Source organism: Nannobrachium achirus, assembly GCF_963921795.1.
Source record: "Nannobrachium achirus genome assembly, chromosome: 9".
Taxonomy (NCBI): domain Eukaryota; kingdom Metazoa; phylum Chordata; class Actinopteri; order Myctophiformes; family Myctophidae; genus Nannobrachium; species Nannobrachium achirus.
The window spans coordinates 14,203,168-14,220,521 of NC_137818.1; the positions used below are offsets into that span (position 1 = coordinate 14,203,168).

Below are 17,354 nucleotides of genomic sequence, written 5' to 3' on the forward strand. Positions count from 1 at the left end.
ATTAATTTAACCCAATATCGGCGACGGCGCAGTGCGCGTTTGAGTGGTTGAGTGGTTAAATATACATTTTGGAGTGGACATGTATAGTTAGACAATGCTGCTCCGCATGTCTACAATGGAATAAGAGGTGTAAGATGAATCCTACACCACCTCAGAACCTGACGTGAGATTTGATCCTACCCTACGCCAACATCAAAGTCACGGTGAAATGATAAATGCAGACACTTTCCTAAATTTTGGTGTACGCCAAAAATTTGATCTGCACCACGTTGATAAATGAGGGCCAGTGACTCCACACCTGACCGTCATGCGTGAAACCGTTGAGAGGTGGATTTGAGGTGGATTGGGTGAGAGGTGGATTTGAGGTGGATTGGGTGACGCGTCGGTGATGTTGACTGAAGTGCAAATGAAAGCAGAATGAATGCATCAGTAACGGTGCGGTGTGTTTCCTGGAGGAAAGTGATGCTGGCTGCTGTTTATCTGTTTGATGTCAAACACTATTCCAGCTTTCTCTTTCTGCCGCTGCGATGCCGTTTCCACTCCGTTTTCCTTTTCATGTTCGGGTCAGCTTTGATGTGTGTGTGTGTGTGTCTCTATACTGATAATTCCTCTGATGTTTGTGTGCGTGCGTGCGTGTGTGTGTGTGTGTGTGTGTGTGTGTGCGTGCGCGCGTGTGTGTGTGCGCGAGCGTGACTGTTAGAACAAGAATGTTAGCATTATGAATTTTAGACAAAAATATCTGCCAAAGTACTACATAACTCACCCTTCTATGTTAATCTTATTACTGCAATCTAATAAAGCAAAAGTTATTTGTAAATTGGGTGCTTTTCTGAAAAACAATCTTTTCTGAAAAAGCAACTTCATAGCTGTTCAGCCATGTCTTATGCTACGTCTGTACAAATATTGTCATGTATTGGATGCTGTCTACATATGGATCTGTGCTTCATACCATGTAAATGATGCTGATTAATTATTCAATGAATACCGTATATTCCTTATATCAGGGGTTCCCAAACATTTTTGTCTCAGATCACCACATGAATATTTTTGTAATCCGAGGCACCCTTACAATTGATTATGTTGCAAGGAAAACGTTGAGATAATAGCCATTTTGTTTAGAACTGACTGAAAATAACTTTGTACTTCAAGTTTAAAATGATACTAAACATTCTTTTCAAGTGTCCAAATGAATTCCAAATATTATCAAATTATCTCACGGCACCCCAGGGTGCCCCGTCACCCACTTTGAAAACCCCTGCCTTATATTTCCAAATAGTAGCCTTACCACTCCAAATAAACATTGTGGTTCGTGCAAACGCCGGGCGTTTATTTGCAGTTTATTCAGCCTAATTGCAACTGTAACCAAATAATTGCCTGGGGCATAAATAACTAAAAGCCTTTTTATTGTTAATGAGCACCTTATCGATCCTGCTTATTGAGCCGGGCTTTTATCGAGCCCACTATTTTTTTTTGAATATTTTGTTTTTATTTTCAATTTTCTCAAAAGTATACAATGCACAACAAACACACAATTCTCCCATTCCCCCTCCCCACACCCCACATACAAACCCACATACAAACAAAACATAAACATAGTACAAATAATAGTACATAAAAGAAATAATAGAAAATAAAATAAAACAAGAAGAGACAATTATACTGTATAAACATTAGATAGCTTCAGGAGGCAACCGACCAGACTGAGGCAGGTATAAATAACTTACAACATCTCTGACACAGGTAATGACAACGTTTCCATATGGGTCAAATAGGGTTGCCAGATTTTCAAGAAAGTCTCAAATCCTGTTTGACTTCTCAGAATATAAGTAATTTTTTCTAGCGGAACACAGCTGTTGATTTCTGTGAACCATTTTGCAATGGGGACGGGGGAGTCAGACTTCCAAGTTATTGAAATACATTTCCAGCAACTCCGAGTGCCACCTCGATAAACTTTATTTTGTGTTTTCTTATATTTTATCGAGCCCACTATTAAGCGTTTGCTAATATTTTGTGGAAAGACGTGAGACAAATTATTAACAAAACACTTATCTTTTTCTATTTTATTTAAATTCTGATTAAAACAATCATTCATTAGAGTGCAATAAGTGTTAAATGACTTTATATTATGGATAGTACTGTAATATTTTTTGTTAGCCTCTTGTCTTGATTGTTTAAACATGACATCATGGGGCGCTATGCTCGATAACAAGCTTGATAAGCCCAAAGCTTATTGATACTTATTGATACCGGGTACTCAATAAATGTGTTATCGAGTTTGTAGCGGGCCCTTGTTTCGAGCTCCATCCCTACTCCTGGTTCTTTTTCAATGCCCGGCGTCCAAATAGATTTTGCGTAAATAAAGGTCCAAGCTGCTTTTGGGAAACATAAGGCAGATGAATCAAGATACTGGACATTGCGGTAGTCACTCATTCTCTCTCTCACCCTCTTGCTGTCGGGCACCAGGTCGTCCTTGATGCGTCTCTTGGTGCCCCAGTCCTTGGCCAGCTCGTCCTCGGCGATCTCCTGCAGGTGGAACACGGCCACCTGGGCAGAGCGGCGCCGCACCCTGCCGCTGGGCGTGCGGTCCAGGTCCTCCAGGCCCACGGAGGAGCCGGACGACGTCAGGCTCTGCTGCTGCTCCCCAGTCTTCAGCCTGTCCCGCTGCTGCTCCACCCTCTCCTTCTCCCTGGCCGTGTCCTGGCGCTCCTTCTCCTTGGGCCAGCAGCAAGTGGCCGTGGCGGTGGGGGTGGTCGGGGTAGTGGTCGGCCTCTCCGGCCACTCCTTCCTCGAGTCGGCCTCCTTCCTGATGCCCCCCGGCGACGGCGATTCCTCGCAGATCACCTAGAGCAAAGGTACATTTACAATTTAGGGATTTAGCAATCCAGAGCGATATACAGTATAAGCAAGGACATATTACAAATAGTATCGTAGGGAAACCTAGAACAGTAGAATATCCCCAAAAATGTATAATATGTAAATTGAAACTATGCAACTATAGGAGGCCAGGTCAACAATGACCTGGAATCTGTCCACATAAACATGCTGTCTGAATTACATTTTAGCCTTTGCTAAAATGTAACCCTGGAAGGTCATGGAGGCTAGGAGGGCAAGGGCTACGGGCTAGGGTGGAGTCTGAAGAGGTAGTCTTAAGATTACAGGTGAAAAATTGGGGGTGAGTCTGCAGTTCTAACTGCAATGGGGAATTTGTTCCATTGTTTGAGAGCAAGAAGGGAAAGGGAAGGAGTCTATTCACCGAAAACAACTGGTCTGAAAGCTCAGCTTAAATATGGACTATTTTCTTTTTAACCAAGGGCCCTCATGTCATTAATGTATAGGAGGAACAGTAACGGCCCTACTATGCTGCCTTGGGGAACCCCACAGTTCACTGGGAGGGACGAGGACAGGGTACCATTGACATCAACCACTTGTTCATCGCCCTCAGAGTAGAATTGAATGATTTACAGTGTCAAACGCCTTTTGGAGGTCCAGCATGACCGTGCCGCACAGAATTTGCCCGAGTCTACTTCACTACTTTGATGTAGTCGGTCTAACGCAGCAGGCAGGTGTCAGTGGAGTGGGATGTTCTGAAGCCAGATTGGAATTCAAACGGCAGTATCATTCTGTGAGGTCTCACCCTTTCTTTGCCTGTGTTGTTGTTTGTGTCGGTGGTGGTGGTGGCGGCAGTCGCGTCCTTGCTGTTGGCGAAGGCGTTGGGGACAGGATGGTGTTCGGTGCGTGCGTGGTAGTCCTTGGCGTTGGGCACCGGATGGTCGGTGGTGCGTGCGTGGTACTCCTTGGCATTGGGCGACGGATGTTCAGTGGTGCGTGCGTGGTAGTCCTTGGCGTTGGGCGTGGCAGCGGGGTGCTCAGTGCGTGCGTGGTAGTCCTTTGCGTTGGGCGCAGCGGGGTGCTCAGTGCGTGCGTGGTAGGAGTCCTTGGCATTGGGCGTGGTGGGAGGGTGCTCGGTGCGTACGTGGTAGTCCTTGCCCGCCTTGGAGCGGTACGTCTTCCCACAGTGTTGGCACAGGAAGACGGGCTTGTCGTCCTCCGAGAGCTCCCTGCCGCAGCGCTTCTGGTGGTACTGGTAGCCCATCAGACTGGTGAACTGGGCTGAGCAGCCCTGTGCACGTGCACGTGTGTGTGTGTGTGTGTGTGTGTGTGTGTGTGTGTGTGTGTGTGTGTGTGTGTGTGTGTGTGTGTGTGTGTGTGTGTGTGTGCGTGTGAGTGTGGTGAGGTATGGGGAATGGAGAGAGAGAGAAACGAGACAGAATTAATAAATGCAAACGAAACAGTCATAGGGGAGAAGTGGAATTTAAATGGAACACAAGCGTTGTTTTTGCTTTGGCCATTTGTTTTTGTGAAATGTATTGATGTGCTGTTGTTTCCTGTTGAGATTGGCACATTTCCTGGGGCAAGCTGTGCCCAGATCACACATGTCACACGGGTCTTCTTATTTTTTCACTCTCAAAAAAACGCCTGTAATGTAGTGCATTTGAAACTACATTGCAGTGCACATCATGGGGTGATCACTGCTTGCCTCTTGTGAACGGTTTTATTTTATTTTTTGTTTATTTTCTGTTTATTTCATTGCTGAGTGAGGTCAGCAGACAAAGTGACATGAGTGAGATGAAAAAACCTGGGTGAAATGTGCCAATCTCAAAAGGAAACATCAGTATTTACCTACTAACTTTACTGTGACCAATTTTTATTTTCTTTTTTAGACATGAGAGAAGGGGGAGGTAAATGTAGTTTTTGTTTTTCAGGATGCAGGAATGTCAAGAAGGGAAAAAAAGGCCTCCCTTAACGCTGTGGCGTGAGTAATGGGAACGCTGGGTGTTGATGTGGATTTAGGCAACGTGACAAGAACAAGAGCGAAAAGGGTGAGGGGAGAGAGGGAGGGAGGGAGAGAGGGAGGGAGGGAGAGATAGAGAGGGAGGGAGAGAGAGAGATAGAGAGGGAGGGAGGGAGAAGAAAGACAGTGGGAAATAAATAGAAAAAAACTCGAACCTGCCGAGGGAGGATACAAAAAAAGACATTAAAAACTAAACCGGAGAACGCGTTTGAACGGAAAGGCAGGGGAGATGGAAAGAGGAAAGAGAGAGAGAACAAGGATTAGAGAGAGAGAGAGAGAGAGAGAGAGAGAGAGAGAGAGACAGAGAGAGAGCAGCACAGCATACCTCGCTAGGACACTTGATTCGTCCCATCTGTTTGAGCACGCGGCGAAGCCTCTCTCTCTCCTCCTGCTCGTCCCCCGTCTGGCCGTCGCTCCCCGAGGGCTGAGAGAGAGAGAGAGAGAGAGAGAGGAGGGGGGGACGGATAAACAGATAAACACACACACATAAAAGTCACACGCACACACACACACAAACCCCCACTAATTCTGACCCAGTGGTGTAAAGTAGCTAAGTACTTAAGTACAATTTGGAGGCATTTGTACTTTACTTGAGTGTTTCCAATTTCGAATACTCCACTACATCTCGGGTCCAAATATTGTACTTTTACTCCACTAGGTTTATTTGAAAATGTATTTACTAGTTACTTTGGAGATGATGATCAATGATATTGTCATAAAACATACATAAACCACTTCAGCCCTATTTTATGCCTTAATTGGCTATTTGAAAATAGCAGTTGTGAGCTTGTAGATCTGCTATTTTCAAACATTTTGTACTTTTACTTTTGGTAAAACTTTAAGTACATTTTGATGCCAATACTTTCATACTTTTACTCAAGTACATTTTGAATTCTGGACATTTACTTGTAACGGAGTCCTTCTACATTGCAGAATTGATACTTTTACTCTAGTAAAACATCTGAGTACTTTTTCCGCCACTGCCAAAAATAAAATAAAAAGCCAGCTACGAAATGTGTTTTTCCATCTCTCGGGGCACTGTCTCACACTGAGCCAGGGATCATTAAATGGTTTTCACGGCGTGCGGGGGGACGGAGGGACGGGTGGGGGGGTGTTAGTCGAGGAGGCATGGTTTACGACAACATGTCAAAGCCGCGGCGGTGGTGGTTTGGGGTGTTGTTGTCGTCGCCTCGTGCCGACCGTCGCCGCCGCCAGGGTGTCGAGCCGGTCGGTGCCAAATTAAAACCCATTTAGGCCTAGAATTATTGAATGCTTTAACCAGTGAAAAATAGCAGATATACAAGCTGCGAGCTTGTAGATCTGCTATTTTTGAAAGAGTCGTGAAAATGTGTGCAAATCTTTGAATATATGTATTTTCAAAGCGAACGTTTGTAACTCAAATTTTGCTTCTGGGTGGTCCATGGAACTAAATATTTTGAGATGGAGGTCCGTGGCCAAATAAATATCATTTTGGGGGTCCTTGACATGAAAAGGTTTGAGCACCACTGACATAGTAGTCTCTCGAGAACTGAGCTAACTGAGCTCCATTTAAGTGAAAAGGACCTTTTCTTTGACGATGGCTCGCCAGATTGCTGACATAGAAACAGAGGGTTTTCAAAAAACCTTAGAAGGATTCAAAAGACACTTGTAGAATCGGGTCAAAATTCAAATTTTCATGATTTTTGGTGCCGCGCTGTGAGCTTGTATATCTGCTATTTTTCAACAGTTAAAGCATAAAATAATGATACACAATAATGTGTACCCGTTCTAAATGAGTTAACCCCCCCAGGCAACCATAAGAGGACCTGGACAACAGATGGTTGGTCTGCCAGGGAGGAAGAGGAGGGAGAGCCACGGTCTCCAAACGGCGGAATGTCACTAAAAACAACAACTCTTTTTGGCTGCCTCACCAATGTCCTCATCTTGCGTCACCGTGTCAGAGGAGAGTTGAGACACACGGCCGCTGGTGGACTCGTATCATTTTGTTTAGCCACTAGTGACGTCATGCCCTACAGCAGTGGTTCTCAAACTTTTACATTTCAAGGTCTCTTCCCTTAACTCTGACAGTGTACAAAAGGAACCAAATGGACCCGTTAGGGTCCAATTAGTCTAACCTAACGCGGACATTCTATGCCCCCGGCAGATCTCACCGGGTCATCCGGCGTCTCGGAATGGACGCGGGCGGGGGACATGACTCCTGCTGATACCCGTGTTGTTTGCAGGCTTGCAGGCTTATACAAAGGTTAAAATGTCATTTAAATACATTACACAATTTAGAGCATGTTATGTAGACATATTATATGATAGGTTCATTTGTTGACCTGGCATCCTATATACGATGTGTGTAGTGTATAGTTTGAATGTACAGATTAATGATATCAGCTCCATATATGGAGATGTCTTGGCCATATATGGAGCGTGACATGAGGCGTGACGCACAGACGGACATGATCTGCAGGTTTTCATACTAAATGAAACCTACTATATATACAGTACATATACTGTATATATCTACGTATACTAGTAAGACTCCTCGGGGCGACATGCGACCGCGCCATGTCTTGGCTGTCTGTCCAGTGATGTACAGTATATGGAGATCCATGTACTGTATATGGAGATATGCTGTGAGAGCCCAAACATGCTTACTCAGTTATTCGTTATGTGAAAGTCCTGTGATGTCTATCACATCTGACATCATACATACTGTACAATCCCTTTCATGCCCATACATGGAGATCCCTGTCTGAACCAGCCACACAGATATGGGCTGTCTTCCTCCATATATGGGCATTCCCATATGAAGTCTGAACCAGCAGCCACACCACTGTGACGTCACCTATTTATGCCCATATATGGAGATCCCTGCTCTGAGTATCTGACTGTGATGTCACCTGTGATGTTACAGTGATGTCAGGGGAACCACAGTGTCAGGTGTGACATACAGACAGACAGACAGACAGACAGACAGACAGACAGACAGACAGACAGTCAGACAGACAGACAGACAGACAGACAGACAGACAGACAGACAGACAGACAGACAGACAGACAGACAGACAGACAGAGATACGTGGACAAGATGTGCCGGTTTCCATATAGTTAATAATTATACTGTTTAATTAAACTGATGCTAGGTTCTTGGTGTACCTGTGATCCTACTGTCTCTATGATGTTTATGTATTACCTCATGTTTGCCTAGCTTACAGTAAGTCTCCCTGGATTAAGAACACCTGCTTGATGCCTAAAGTGTAAACAGTTTGCACTTCTAAGACAAGGGTCTTCAACGGGGGGTCCGGGACCCATAGTGGGTCCTCAGAGTGTGATAGAAACCTATGATTGCGTTGTGAGCTTGTAGATCGGCTATTTTTCGGCAAAGAGGTTTAGTGTAGAGGGGAAAAAGAGCAGACTAAGTACAGATTGAAAGGTCAAGTTTATTAAGTATTGATGGTTCAAGTGGTTAAATATCGGAAAACGCAAATTGACATGAATCCAAAATACACTGATGATTGTGCTGTCAAACAATGTAACTATATGGAATCTATGGAAAGGTTGTGGGGGTCCCTGCTTCATCTCTCTCTCAAGGGGTCCTTGGCCTGAAAACGTTGAAGACCCCTGACAATGGCAGACTCGGCCACAACCTCCTACAAAATACCCGTATGTGTCTGTCTCACGGAGGGAGCAGAACACGAGATGGCGACAGGATGCATCTCAGCTCCAGTGTAAATCGTGTTACGGCGTTAAGCCCTGCAGGCCAGAGTACAGACAGCTATAAAGCTAAAGCCCTGCTTCTATTCTGCAGGGGAAGGATCTGTGAAAGTACACATAGAGACATCATGTATACTTAATGACCTCCATCACAGAGAGAGAGAGAGAGAGAGGGAGAGAGAGAGAGAGAGAGAGAGAGAGAGAGAGAGAGAGAGAGAGAGAGAGAGAGAGAGAGAGAGAGAGAGAATAAGCAAGAGAGGGAGGGAGGAGATAGGGAGAAAAATAAAATAAAAGAGAAAGTGATATAGTGAAAGAGGAGAGAGGAAAATAAACAAATGAAAGAGAAAGAGAGGAGAGATATACAGTAGAAGAGAGAGAATATCGCTGCTTGCAGCTATATTATTGTTGTTGATGTACTGACATATTATCTTGCTTATTATATTGATGTATTATATGCTTATTGTAAATCGCTTTGGATTAAAAGCGTCTGCTAAATGCCTAAACTGTAAATTGTAGAGAGAGACAGAGAGAGAGAGAGAGAGAAAATGAGATAAACAGAGCAAGAAAGAAAGTGAGGGATGGGGAGGGGTAGAGAGAAAGAGAAAAAAAAGAGGATAAAACAGAGAGAAAGAGATACAGTGAAAGAGGAGTGAGAGAGAAAGTGAGGGGGTGGGGAGTGGCGTCAGTTCAGCAAAAGCAAAGGTATGGCAACATAACTGGTGTCTTGCACGCACGCACCAGTCATGTTGCCATACCTTAGCAACAGGCATGATGAATTTATTTTAAGAAGTACATTTTATCTTTTTTTCCCCTGTAGCCAAGGTATGGCAGCTGCCATACCCAATTGACACCTCTGGGGGAGAGGCAGAGGGTGCTGCGAGAGAGAGAGAGAGAGAGAGAGAGAGAGAGAGAGAGAGAGAGAGAGAGAGAGAGAGAGAGAGAGAGAGGGGAGGGGGGAGGGTGCAGGACAGTGGCAACAGCACCAAGGTCAGCCTCGGCGGGGGTGAACCCTGCCCTTCTGTTGGGCGCTGCACGCTGTGATTTAAATGCCATGGCGACCACGGTGACGTCATCACCACACCGGATGGTTGGGTGGTTGTTCGGGGGGAGAACAATACCGGGCAGGCAGCCTGCTTCACAAAACGACGCTCGCGTTGCCAACGCTCGGCGTCTCCACGACGATGGCTTCTTAAGCCTGGCAAGAGAGTCGGCATGAGGGGGGGGGGGGGGGTGTAGGGGGGAGGGGTGTAACGATATAGTAACTGAATCGAAAAATCGTTTTTCATTTGCAGTGATCCACTACATCGATATGCAAAAGCAAATATCGTACCGTTTGGCTCTGTATATCGCATCGTATCGTTTTACAAATAATTGGTATTGAATCGTTTTGCAATGCAAATAATCGATTGTATGGAAGTATTTGTTGTGCCTTGTATTTAGCAATTTTAAGAGGGAAAATGAAAAAAGAGGGGTCTAATTACCTTTCCAAATTTGTACGTTCTTTCGCAAAGTAAAGCCCTGCTTCATCATACAAGTCCGTCGCACAAAAGTAGTGAAAACAGCAGATCTACAAGCACACAACGCCTCGGTGTAGATTGGCTGTTTTCACTAGTTTAACATTTTTAAATGATAAATGCAAAACAAACGGTTTTGGACATACAAGGTTTTCACCCGACAACGACGATATAATGCCATGTATTTGCTAAAGAATCACAGTGTTTAATTATTTATGTCCATAATAATAGATTTTTACCTTAAAAAACCTGCTCTATTGACACGTTTCACACAGATTTAATGTCTTTGCTAAATAGTTACTTCTTTATATCGATTTTAAATCATTGAATCATATCGTATCGTATTGCCATGAATGAACCAATATCGTCCATGTATCGCATCGTCAACCATGTATCGTGATGAGTATCGTATCGTTGTTAAAATGTATCGTTACACCTCTAGTAGGGGGCATCGTCATCAGCTTTGTTTGTCTTGGAAACGGACAGGAGAAAGTTCAACAGGTTCAGGGGCTGAGGAGGAGGGAGACGACCAATCTTAACGTTTTGGACCGGTTGGCACTTTTTAAAACACGCCCCTTCCTCTTTTCTTTTTTACCCCCAGGGGCGTTGCACCACATTCTGGGCCCTGGGTACAAGGATTCACTGCGGGCCCCCCATGAATGTTCTTCATAGAGGGAGGGGGTTTAACCCATTTAGACTGGGAACGCATTATTACGCGTTATTTTGTGCTTTAGCTATTGAAAAAATAGCAGATATACAAGCTCACAGCTGCGAGCTTGTATATCTGCTATTTTTGAAAATCGTGAATATTTGTGCAAGTCTTTGAATAATTCAAAGGTTTTTTTAAAAACCTATGTTTCTATGTCAGTGGTGCTCAAACCTTTTCATGTGAAGGACCCCTAAAATTAGATGTATTTGGCCACGGACCCCCGTATCAAAATATTTAGTTCCAGGGGCCCCCCTCAAAAGCAAAATTTGAGTTACACATGTTCGCTTAAAAAATACATATATTCAAAGATTAGCACACATTTTCACGACTTCTCAAAAATAGCAGATCTACAAGCTTGCAGCGTGGCACCGAGTGCCGCGCTGTGAGCTTGTATATCTGCTATTTTTCAATAGCTAAAGTATACAATAATTAAGACCCCTCCACCTTGGGCCCTAGTAACTCAGTCCCACTCCCCCCCCCCCCCCCCCCCCCCTTGTGACGCCCCTGTTTACCCCCTCCCCTCTGCTCTCCCTCTGCTGGGGATTGGCTGGCAGCCAACAAGGTCACGGCAACAACCAACAGGTTTTTCGGACGGAAGACAAACGACTGTGTCAAACTATTTAGCTTGCCAGCCACAGATGGCACCGCCATCGATCACGTTGCTACTAAATCAACTGCGATAAGGCACTCATAAACACTCTTATCGTGTGCCTAACAGTACTGTACAGTACAGTACAGTACAATGCAGCGCTGTCTCTCAGCGACGTGGTAGGGTTCCGGGGACCCCCAACTAAGGGGTCCTTGACAGGGGTTTCCAGGGGGTCCCCAGTTAAATGATTGATACTGTAGGTATAGGAACTAAATGGCCCCCTTACAGGTATGGAATCAAGTGGACCCTTACTAGCCTGGCAATATAGCCAACCGTGATACTGCGCTCACTCATTCCTTCCTTCCCCAGTATCAGGTCTGGACTCCGGCCGATAGGCACCTAGTATGAGAAATCAGAAAATGATCGGGGCCAATCAGTGACTGCGTTTCAACTGCTGTCCGCACAACAAGTGAAAAGCTTCCCCGGATTGGTCCATGTGTAGATGGTGACGTAGAATACATGCTGTGGCATTTTCAAAACAACAATGGCTGCCCTCGATGCAACAAGTGTAACAGTTAACGCTGAAATGATAAAACAAGCAATACGTGAAGTAATTTCTGAGTTGGAATCAATAAATTACAACAATTAAAAAGGAACGAAAAGATGTTTTGCCGTTCTTCCGACTGGCTGCACTGGGATGATGTCAGATGTTTGGCTACGCTGATTGGTTAGAGGAGTCTGTCTGTCAAGGCAAGTACTCTTGCCCACTTTTCAAGCTGCCTATAGGCCAAAGTCCAGACTCATATTGTGGGAAGGAACGAGTGAGTGAATGCACAGTATGAGATTGGCTCGCCAGGTTAGACCCTTACAGGTCTGTAAAGAGTCTACAAATGGAACTAAATGGACTCCTACAGTTCCATTTGTACGCTCTCAAGAGTTAAAGTAACAATTAGTTGTGAATTGTACAGAATAGATTGGTGGTCGCCCAGAGATGGGGGTCTGTGGCCACGCTCTTCTGCCTATATAGTCAGAGAGCCGGCCGTCCGGGAAGGCAAAAGTAGTCCCAGGTTCAATTCCCTCAGGCCTTAGCAATGCACTGCAATATACACACAAAAGCATCAAAAGTAGCAGATTCACAAGCTTGTAGATCTGCTACTTTTGCTACTTTCTAATTTGAATCCTGACAAATGAACAGTTCTTAACAACAACAGTTTCCTCCCGATAGAGAGCATACAGTATGTGCATATATCATCATCCATTTTACGTCTGGAGACTCCCGTCTAGGACCTGGCTTCAGACACGCCTCCTCAGGAGACTTGGCTCAGATCTGATCTGAACCTGTTCGATTTGGCATCCGTCGGGAACCCGTTGCGACCGCATGCCCTTGCTGAAGTCGACCTCAAGCTCACGACCTCACAACGCCTTGCGCTGCGAGGCGTTGTGAGCTTGTAGATATATTGTAGAGCTATTTTTGGCTAAAGTTCTCAGAATATGGACACTAGGGTTCAAGTGGTTAATATAAAAAAGGAGAAAGATTTAGAGGACCCCCTGTAGTAACTCTTGGGACCCCCTGTTGAAAACCCCTGTACTAGATCTGCAACTAACGATTGTTTTCATAATCGATTAATCGGTCGATTTATCGGATTATGGCACTTATTTAGCTATCACCTTATCAATTAGATTTGAGGTTCTTTTAGACATGTTCTAAGATGAATAATTCATTCAAAATTACATTTAGGTTTAGATTAGGTTGCTAATAAAAGACAAATAAACAAAATACCCTTTTCTGAATGCATACATTTGATTAAAGAATAGCTACACATTCGTCAGGCTAAAGGGTAACAGTACTCTGAATAAATATTCAAGTAATATTTTTTGTTCTTCACCATATATTCCTGCACGGTATTAATAAAAATTCCAGCGATAAGTTGTCGATTCGATTACAATTACTGAATTAGTTGGCAACTCATTTAATAATCGATTTGATTTCGATTAATCGTTGCACCCTAATATATACAGTGACAAAACACACTCCAAGGTGTGGGGACAAAATTATATCAAAACCTGAAAAATAAAAAAAATAAAAAATTGAGAATCACTCAGGGCGTCAATTGGGTACGGAAGTGGTATGCAGCTGCCATACCCTGGGTCCAGGGGGGAAAATAAAAGTTACTTTTAAATATAAATCCATGAATGTCTATCTGTGCTGGTTATTATGTTGTTAAATGACAGTAAAATAACTACAAATGCAAAATGTAACAAAATGGTCACTTTAACAAGTAAGGGTGCCGGAAAAAATCGATATGAATCGATTATCGGTTTCAACACTAGCGATACGGCTGCATCGATGCGCGTTTACCTGGATCGTTCCAAATCGCGGCCGTATCGGTCGATGTATCGGTCCTAAAGTTATTAATCGGATTAATCGGATTTTAGCATTAAATAATTAACCTGCTTTGAAACTCTGAACTCACTTACTCAGCGTTTAATGTTACAAATCATTAGTTCAAAAGTTAGCGCTGCTAACACAGTCAGTGCATTGAGTGTAATGGAAAGAAGAAAAAAAAGGAAAAAGCTGCCTGCTCTGTCCTCCAATAGAGCTGGGTTTCTGCGTACTGCAGTCATACCCGTCTCCTGTCCTGCGGGAAAAGCCGCAGATCTACAAGCCCACAGCGTGTTGCATGTGGATGAGTTGTAAACTTGGATATCTGCTACTTCCGGCGCAGCACACTGCTGACGCTCGCAACTGCGCGACAACAGCGACTTGTAAACAAACCAACGTGGTAGTTCCATAACTCAATGTATTATTCCAGTGGAGAAACGCAACGTTTGGATTAAGAATGCGACAGTAATGGATTGGATTTTACACATAACACTTTTCCCAGTAGAACCGTCAGAAGTCCCCGCACTCTGGTGACGCAAGGTTATCCCCGCACTTGTCGACAGCAAAGGTAATAATCACAGCATCAGTTTTTATTGCAAAAGGCTACGCTACTATAGAGTATTGGTTTTCAAAGTGGGGTCCGGGGACCCCCAGGGGTCCTTGAGGGAGTTCTAGGGGGTCCTCGGCGAAATGATAGGAACCAAATGGACCCTTGGGTATGTGTAACTCAGGGGACTGTACAAATGGAACCAAATGGACCCATTTGGTGCATGTCACATGCACCAAACATGCAGCATGTGCATGTCAAACTGAGGGTCTTTGACATTGTTTTATTTTTATTTTTTAGAACTACTGCAGTAGAGCCATAAGATAACAAGAAGACATGATGTGTGCCAGACTTCAAATGTTGCACTTATAAATTTATACTGCTGTTGTTACTGTTGTAAAGTGGATCTCTTTGAAATGATCTTATTGACTGAATAACAGCAGGCTCTTTTACTAGTTTTATCTGGTGATCTGATCTGATCTGATCTGATCTGATCTGTGGTATTGGTGAGGATTGATCTGATCTGTGGCATTGGTGAGGATGTTATTATGTTGTTAAATGACAGTAAAATAACTACAAATGCAAAATGTAACAAAATGGTCACTTTAACAAGTAAGGGTGCCGGAAAAAATCGATATGAATCGATTATCGGTTTCAACACTAGCGATACGGCTGCATCGATGCGCGTTTACCTGGATCGTTCCAAATCGCGGCCGTATCGGTCGATGTATCGGTCCTAAAGTTATTAATCGGATTAATCGGATTTTAGCATTAAATAATTAACCTGCTTTGAAACTCTGAACTCACTTACTCAGCGTTTAATGTTACAAATCATTAGTTCAAAAGTTAGCGCTGCTAACACAGTCAGTGCATTGAGTGTAATGGAAAGAAGAAAAAAAAGGAAAAAGCTGCCTGCTCTGTCCTCCAATAGAGCTGGGTTTCTGCGTACTGCAGTCATACCCGTCTCCTGTCCAGTCTGGCACACATCATGTCTTCTTGTTATCTTATGGCTCTACTGCAGTAGTTCTAAAAAATAAAAATAAAACAATGTCAAAGACCCTCAGTTTGACATGCACATGCACATGCTGATGTATTTTAGTTTTTCAGTGTTATTATAGCAGCTTTGCAAAGTACAATTATTGCACTGTACTGAAGCCTGAAGGGCCAGGCCTTTTGTGTGTTTGTTTTATATTTCTCCACCTGACTAACTGTTACTGCTAAAGTGAAGCTCTTAGAAATGGGTGTGTGAGACAGATTTTCAAACGATGTCAGTAGGCTTTGTAGTTTACATCAATTCTTTTTTGTATCTACAATTCTACATGTCTGTGTCTATTTAGAATGAACACAACAATGAAATGATACTAAAATGATTTGTCATCCATCTTTCTTTACAATTTTCTGTTATTCCTTGGTCTTTTATGAGATATCCATTATTTGAAGGTCAGCAATGCTACTTTATAGATTATAGCTTTTTAATTGAATGGAAAATGAATGTTTCATTAAACGTATGTATCAGATCACAGCGAAACGCATCGAATCGTATCGAATCCAATCGAATCGCATAAAATTCCACAAAATCGAAATCGTATCGAAATTGCACCGAATCGAATCGTATCGAATCGTTCTGTATGTAAGATGTATCGTCTTTGAATCGAATCGCAGCCCATGTATCGGATACGTATCGAATCGCCTTGTAAGGGATGGATACACACCCCTATTAACAAGGTATTATAATTATATTTTCCACAACTTGTATTCTCCCCATATAGACAAAATGGTATATTCACAGGTTCCGCAGGTCAGCTGCACAGGTGCAATGCATTATTGTTAATTGTGGCACGTTTTATTTACTTTTTTTTTCTCTTTATAATTTTTATCCCACAATTTTGCAACCCATTTTTTCACCCAGTGCCAATTGCCTATGTAATCCTGGGCTCTGCTCTCCCTCTGCCACGCCTGGGGAGACAACGGACTGACCTCATGCTTCCTTCAATACATGAGTAGTCCAAGTTGTTTCTTTTCACCTGACAGGGGGGATTTTCCCCGGGATGGACGTAGCGCGTGGAAGGAACACGTAATTCCAACCAGTTCCTTTCCCCTCCATCAAGCGCCCCGGCTGGCCAGGGGGAGGCATTATTGAGACCAGGATTACTGCATGTTTTTGTGAGGGTATCAACCCTAGGAGACACGGGGAGAACATGCAAACTCCACACAGAAAGGCCCTATCGACGACCCCACCTAAGGTGTGGGCGCTGATGACGCGGAGGGAGAAACACGCCCCCAGCACCCACAGCATCCCCCGGCGGGAATCGAACCCAGGACCTTCTAGCTGTGAGGCGAAGCGCTAACCACTGCGCCACCCTGCCCCGCACGTTTTATTTACTAACACGCCAATTTTAGCTGCACTTGAACTGTTCAGGCTGCCATATCCAGCCCAAGAAACCGTAGAAACAGGGTAAAACATTAAATGTACTTAAAATAAATGTATCATGCCTGTTCAGAAAAAGCTAAGGTATGGCAACATGACTGGTGTCTTGCAAGACACCAGTCATGTTGCCATACCTTAGCTTTTTCTGAACTGACACCACTGGAATCACTGCAGAACACACACACCTGCACATAGCGTGTGTAGTATACGTACAAGGACATGTTGTTGTGCAGATAGGCGTGCTAACGCATACACACGCCCAACGAACGCCACAAGCTTCAGTGAACACACATACGCGCTCATCAATAAATCATTGCAGCACGACGACTATACGTTCTGATGAAAAACAGCCGCTGCGACACCCGGTGAATTATTTAGCAAAACATCATAGGGAACGGCGTTAGCGCTCCGGTGTTAGCTACAGTGTCACGATAATATCTTAATGAGGCCGCGCCGCGCTCGGCTGTCAGGGAGTTTAAGACAGCTGCACGGCTGTAACGTGAGCAGTCAAGGGTGGGAATATCACTCATCGTCAGTGATAGATCACAACGCCCCAGGGATCGGCTTTCTGAGAGGAGAGAGAAGAGAAGCACCGGCAGCTGACGGTCCAGAACAGAAGCGGTACTA

General features: G+C 44.1%; 1 protein-coding gene across 2 annotated transcripts in view; it reads right to left on the reverse strand.

Annotated features, from left to right (window-relative positions):
* The window catches only part of znf512b (zinc finger protein 512B), a 123,958-nt gene that overhangs the window by 10,525 nt on the left and 96,079 nt on the right, over positions 1 to 17,354 (reverse strand). For both annotated transcript variants that reach the window (XM_080734242.1, XM_080734241.1), the window contains 3 exons: positions 5,178 to 5,276; positions 3,635 to 4,120; positions 2,443 to 2,841 (listed from right to left, as the gene is read on the reverse strand). In XM_080734242.1, coding sequence (XP_080590368.1) covers positions 2,443 to 2,841; positions 3,635 to 4,120; positions 5,178 to 5,276 — 984 coding nt within the window. The remainder of the gene's footprint in view (positions 1 to 2,442; positions 2,842 to 3,634; positions 4,121 to 5,177; positions 5,277 to 17,354) is intronic.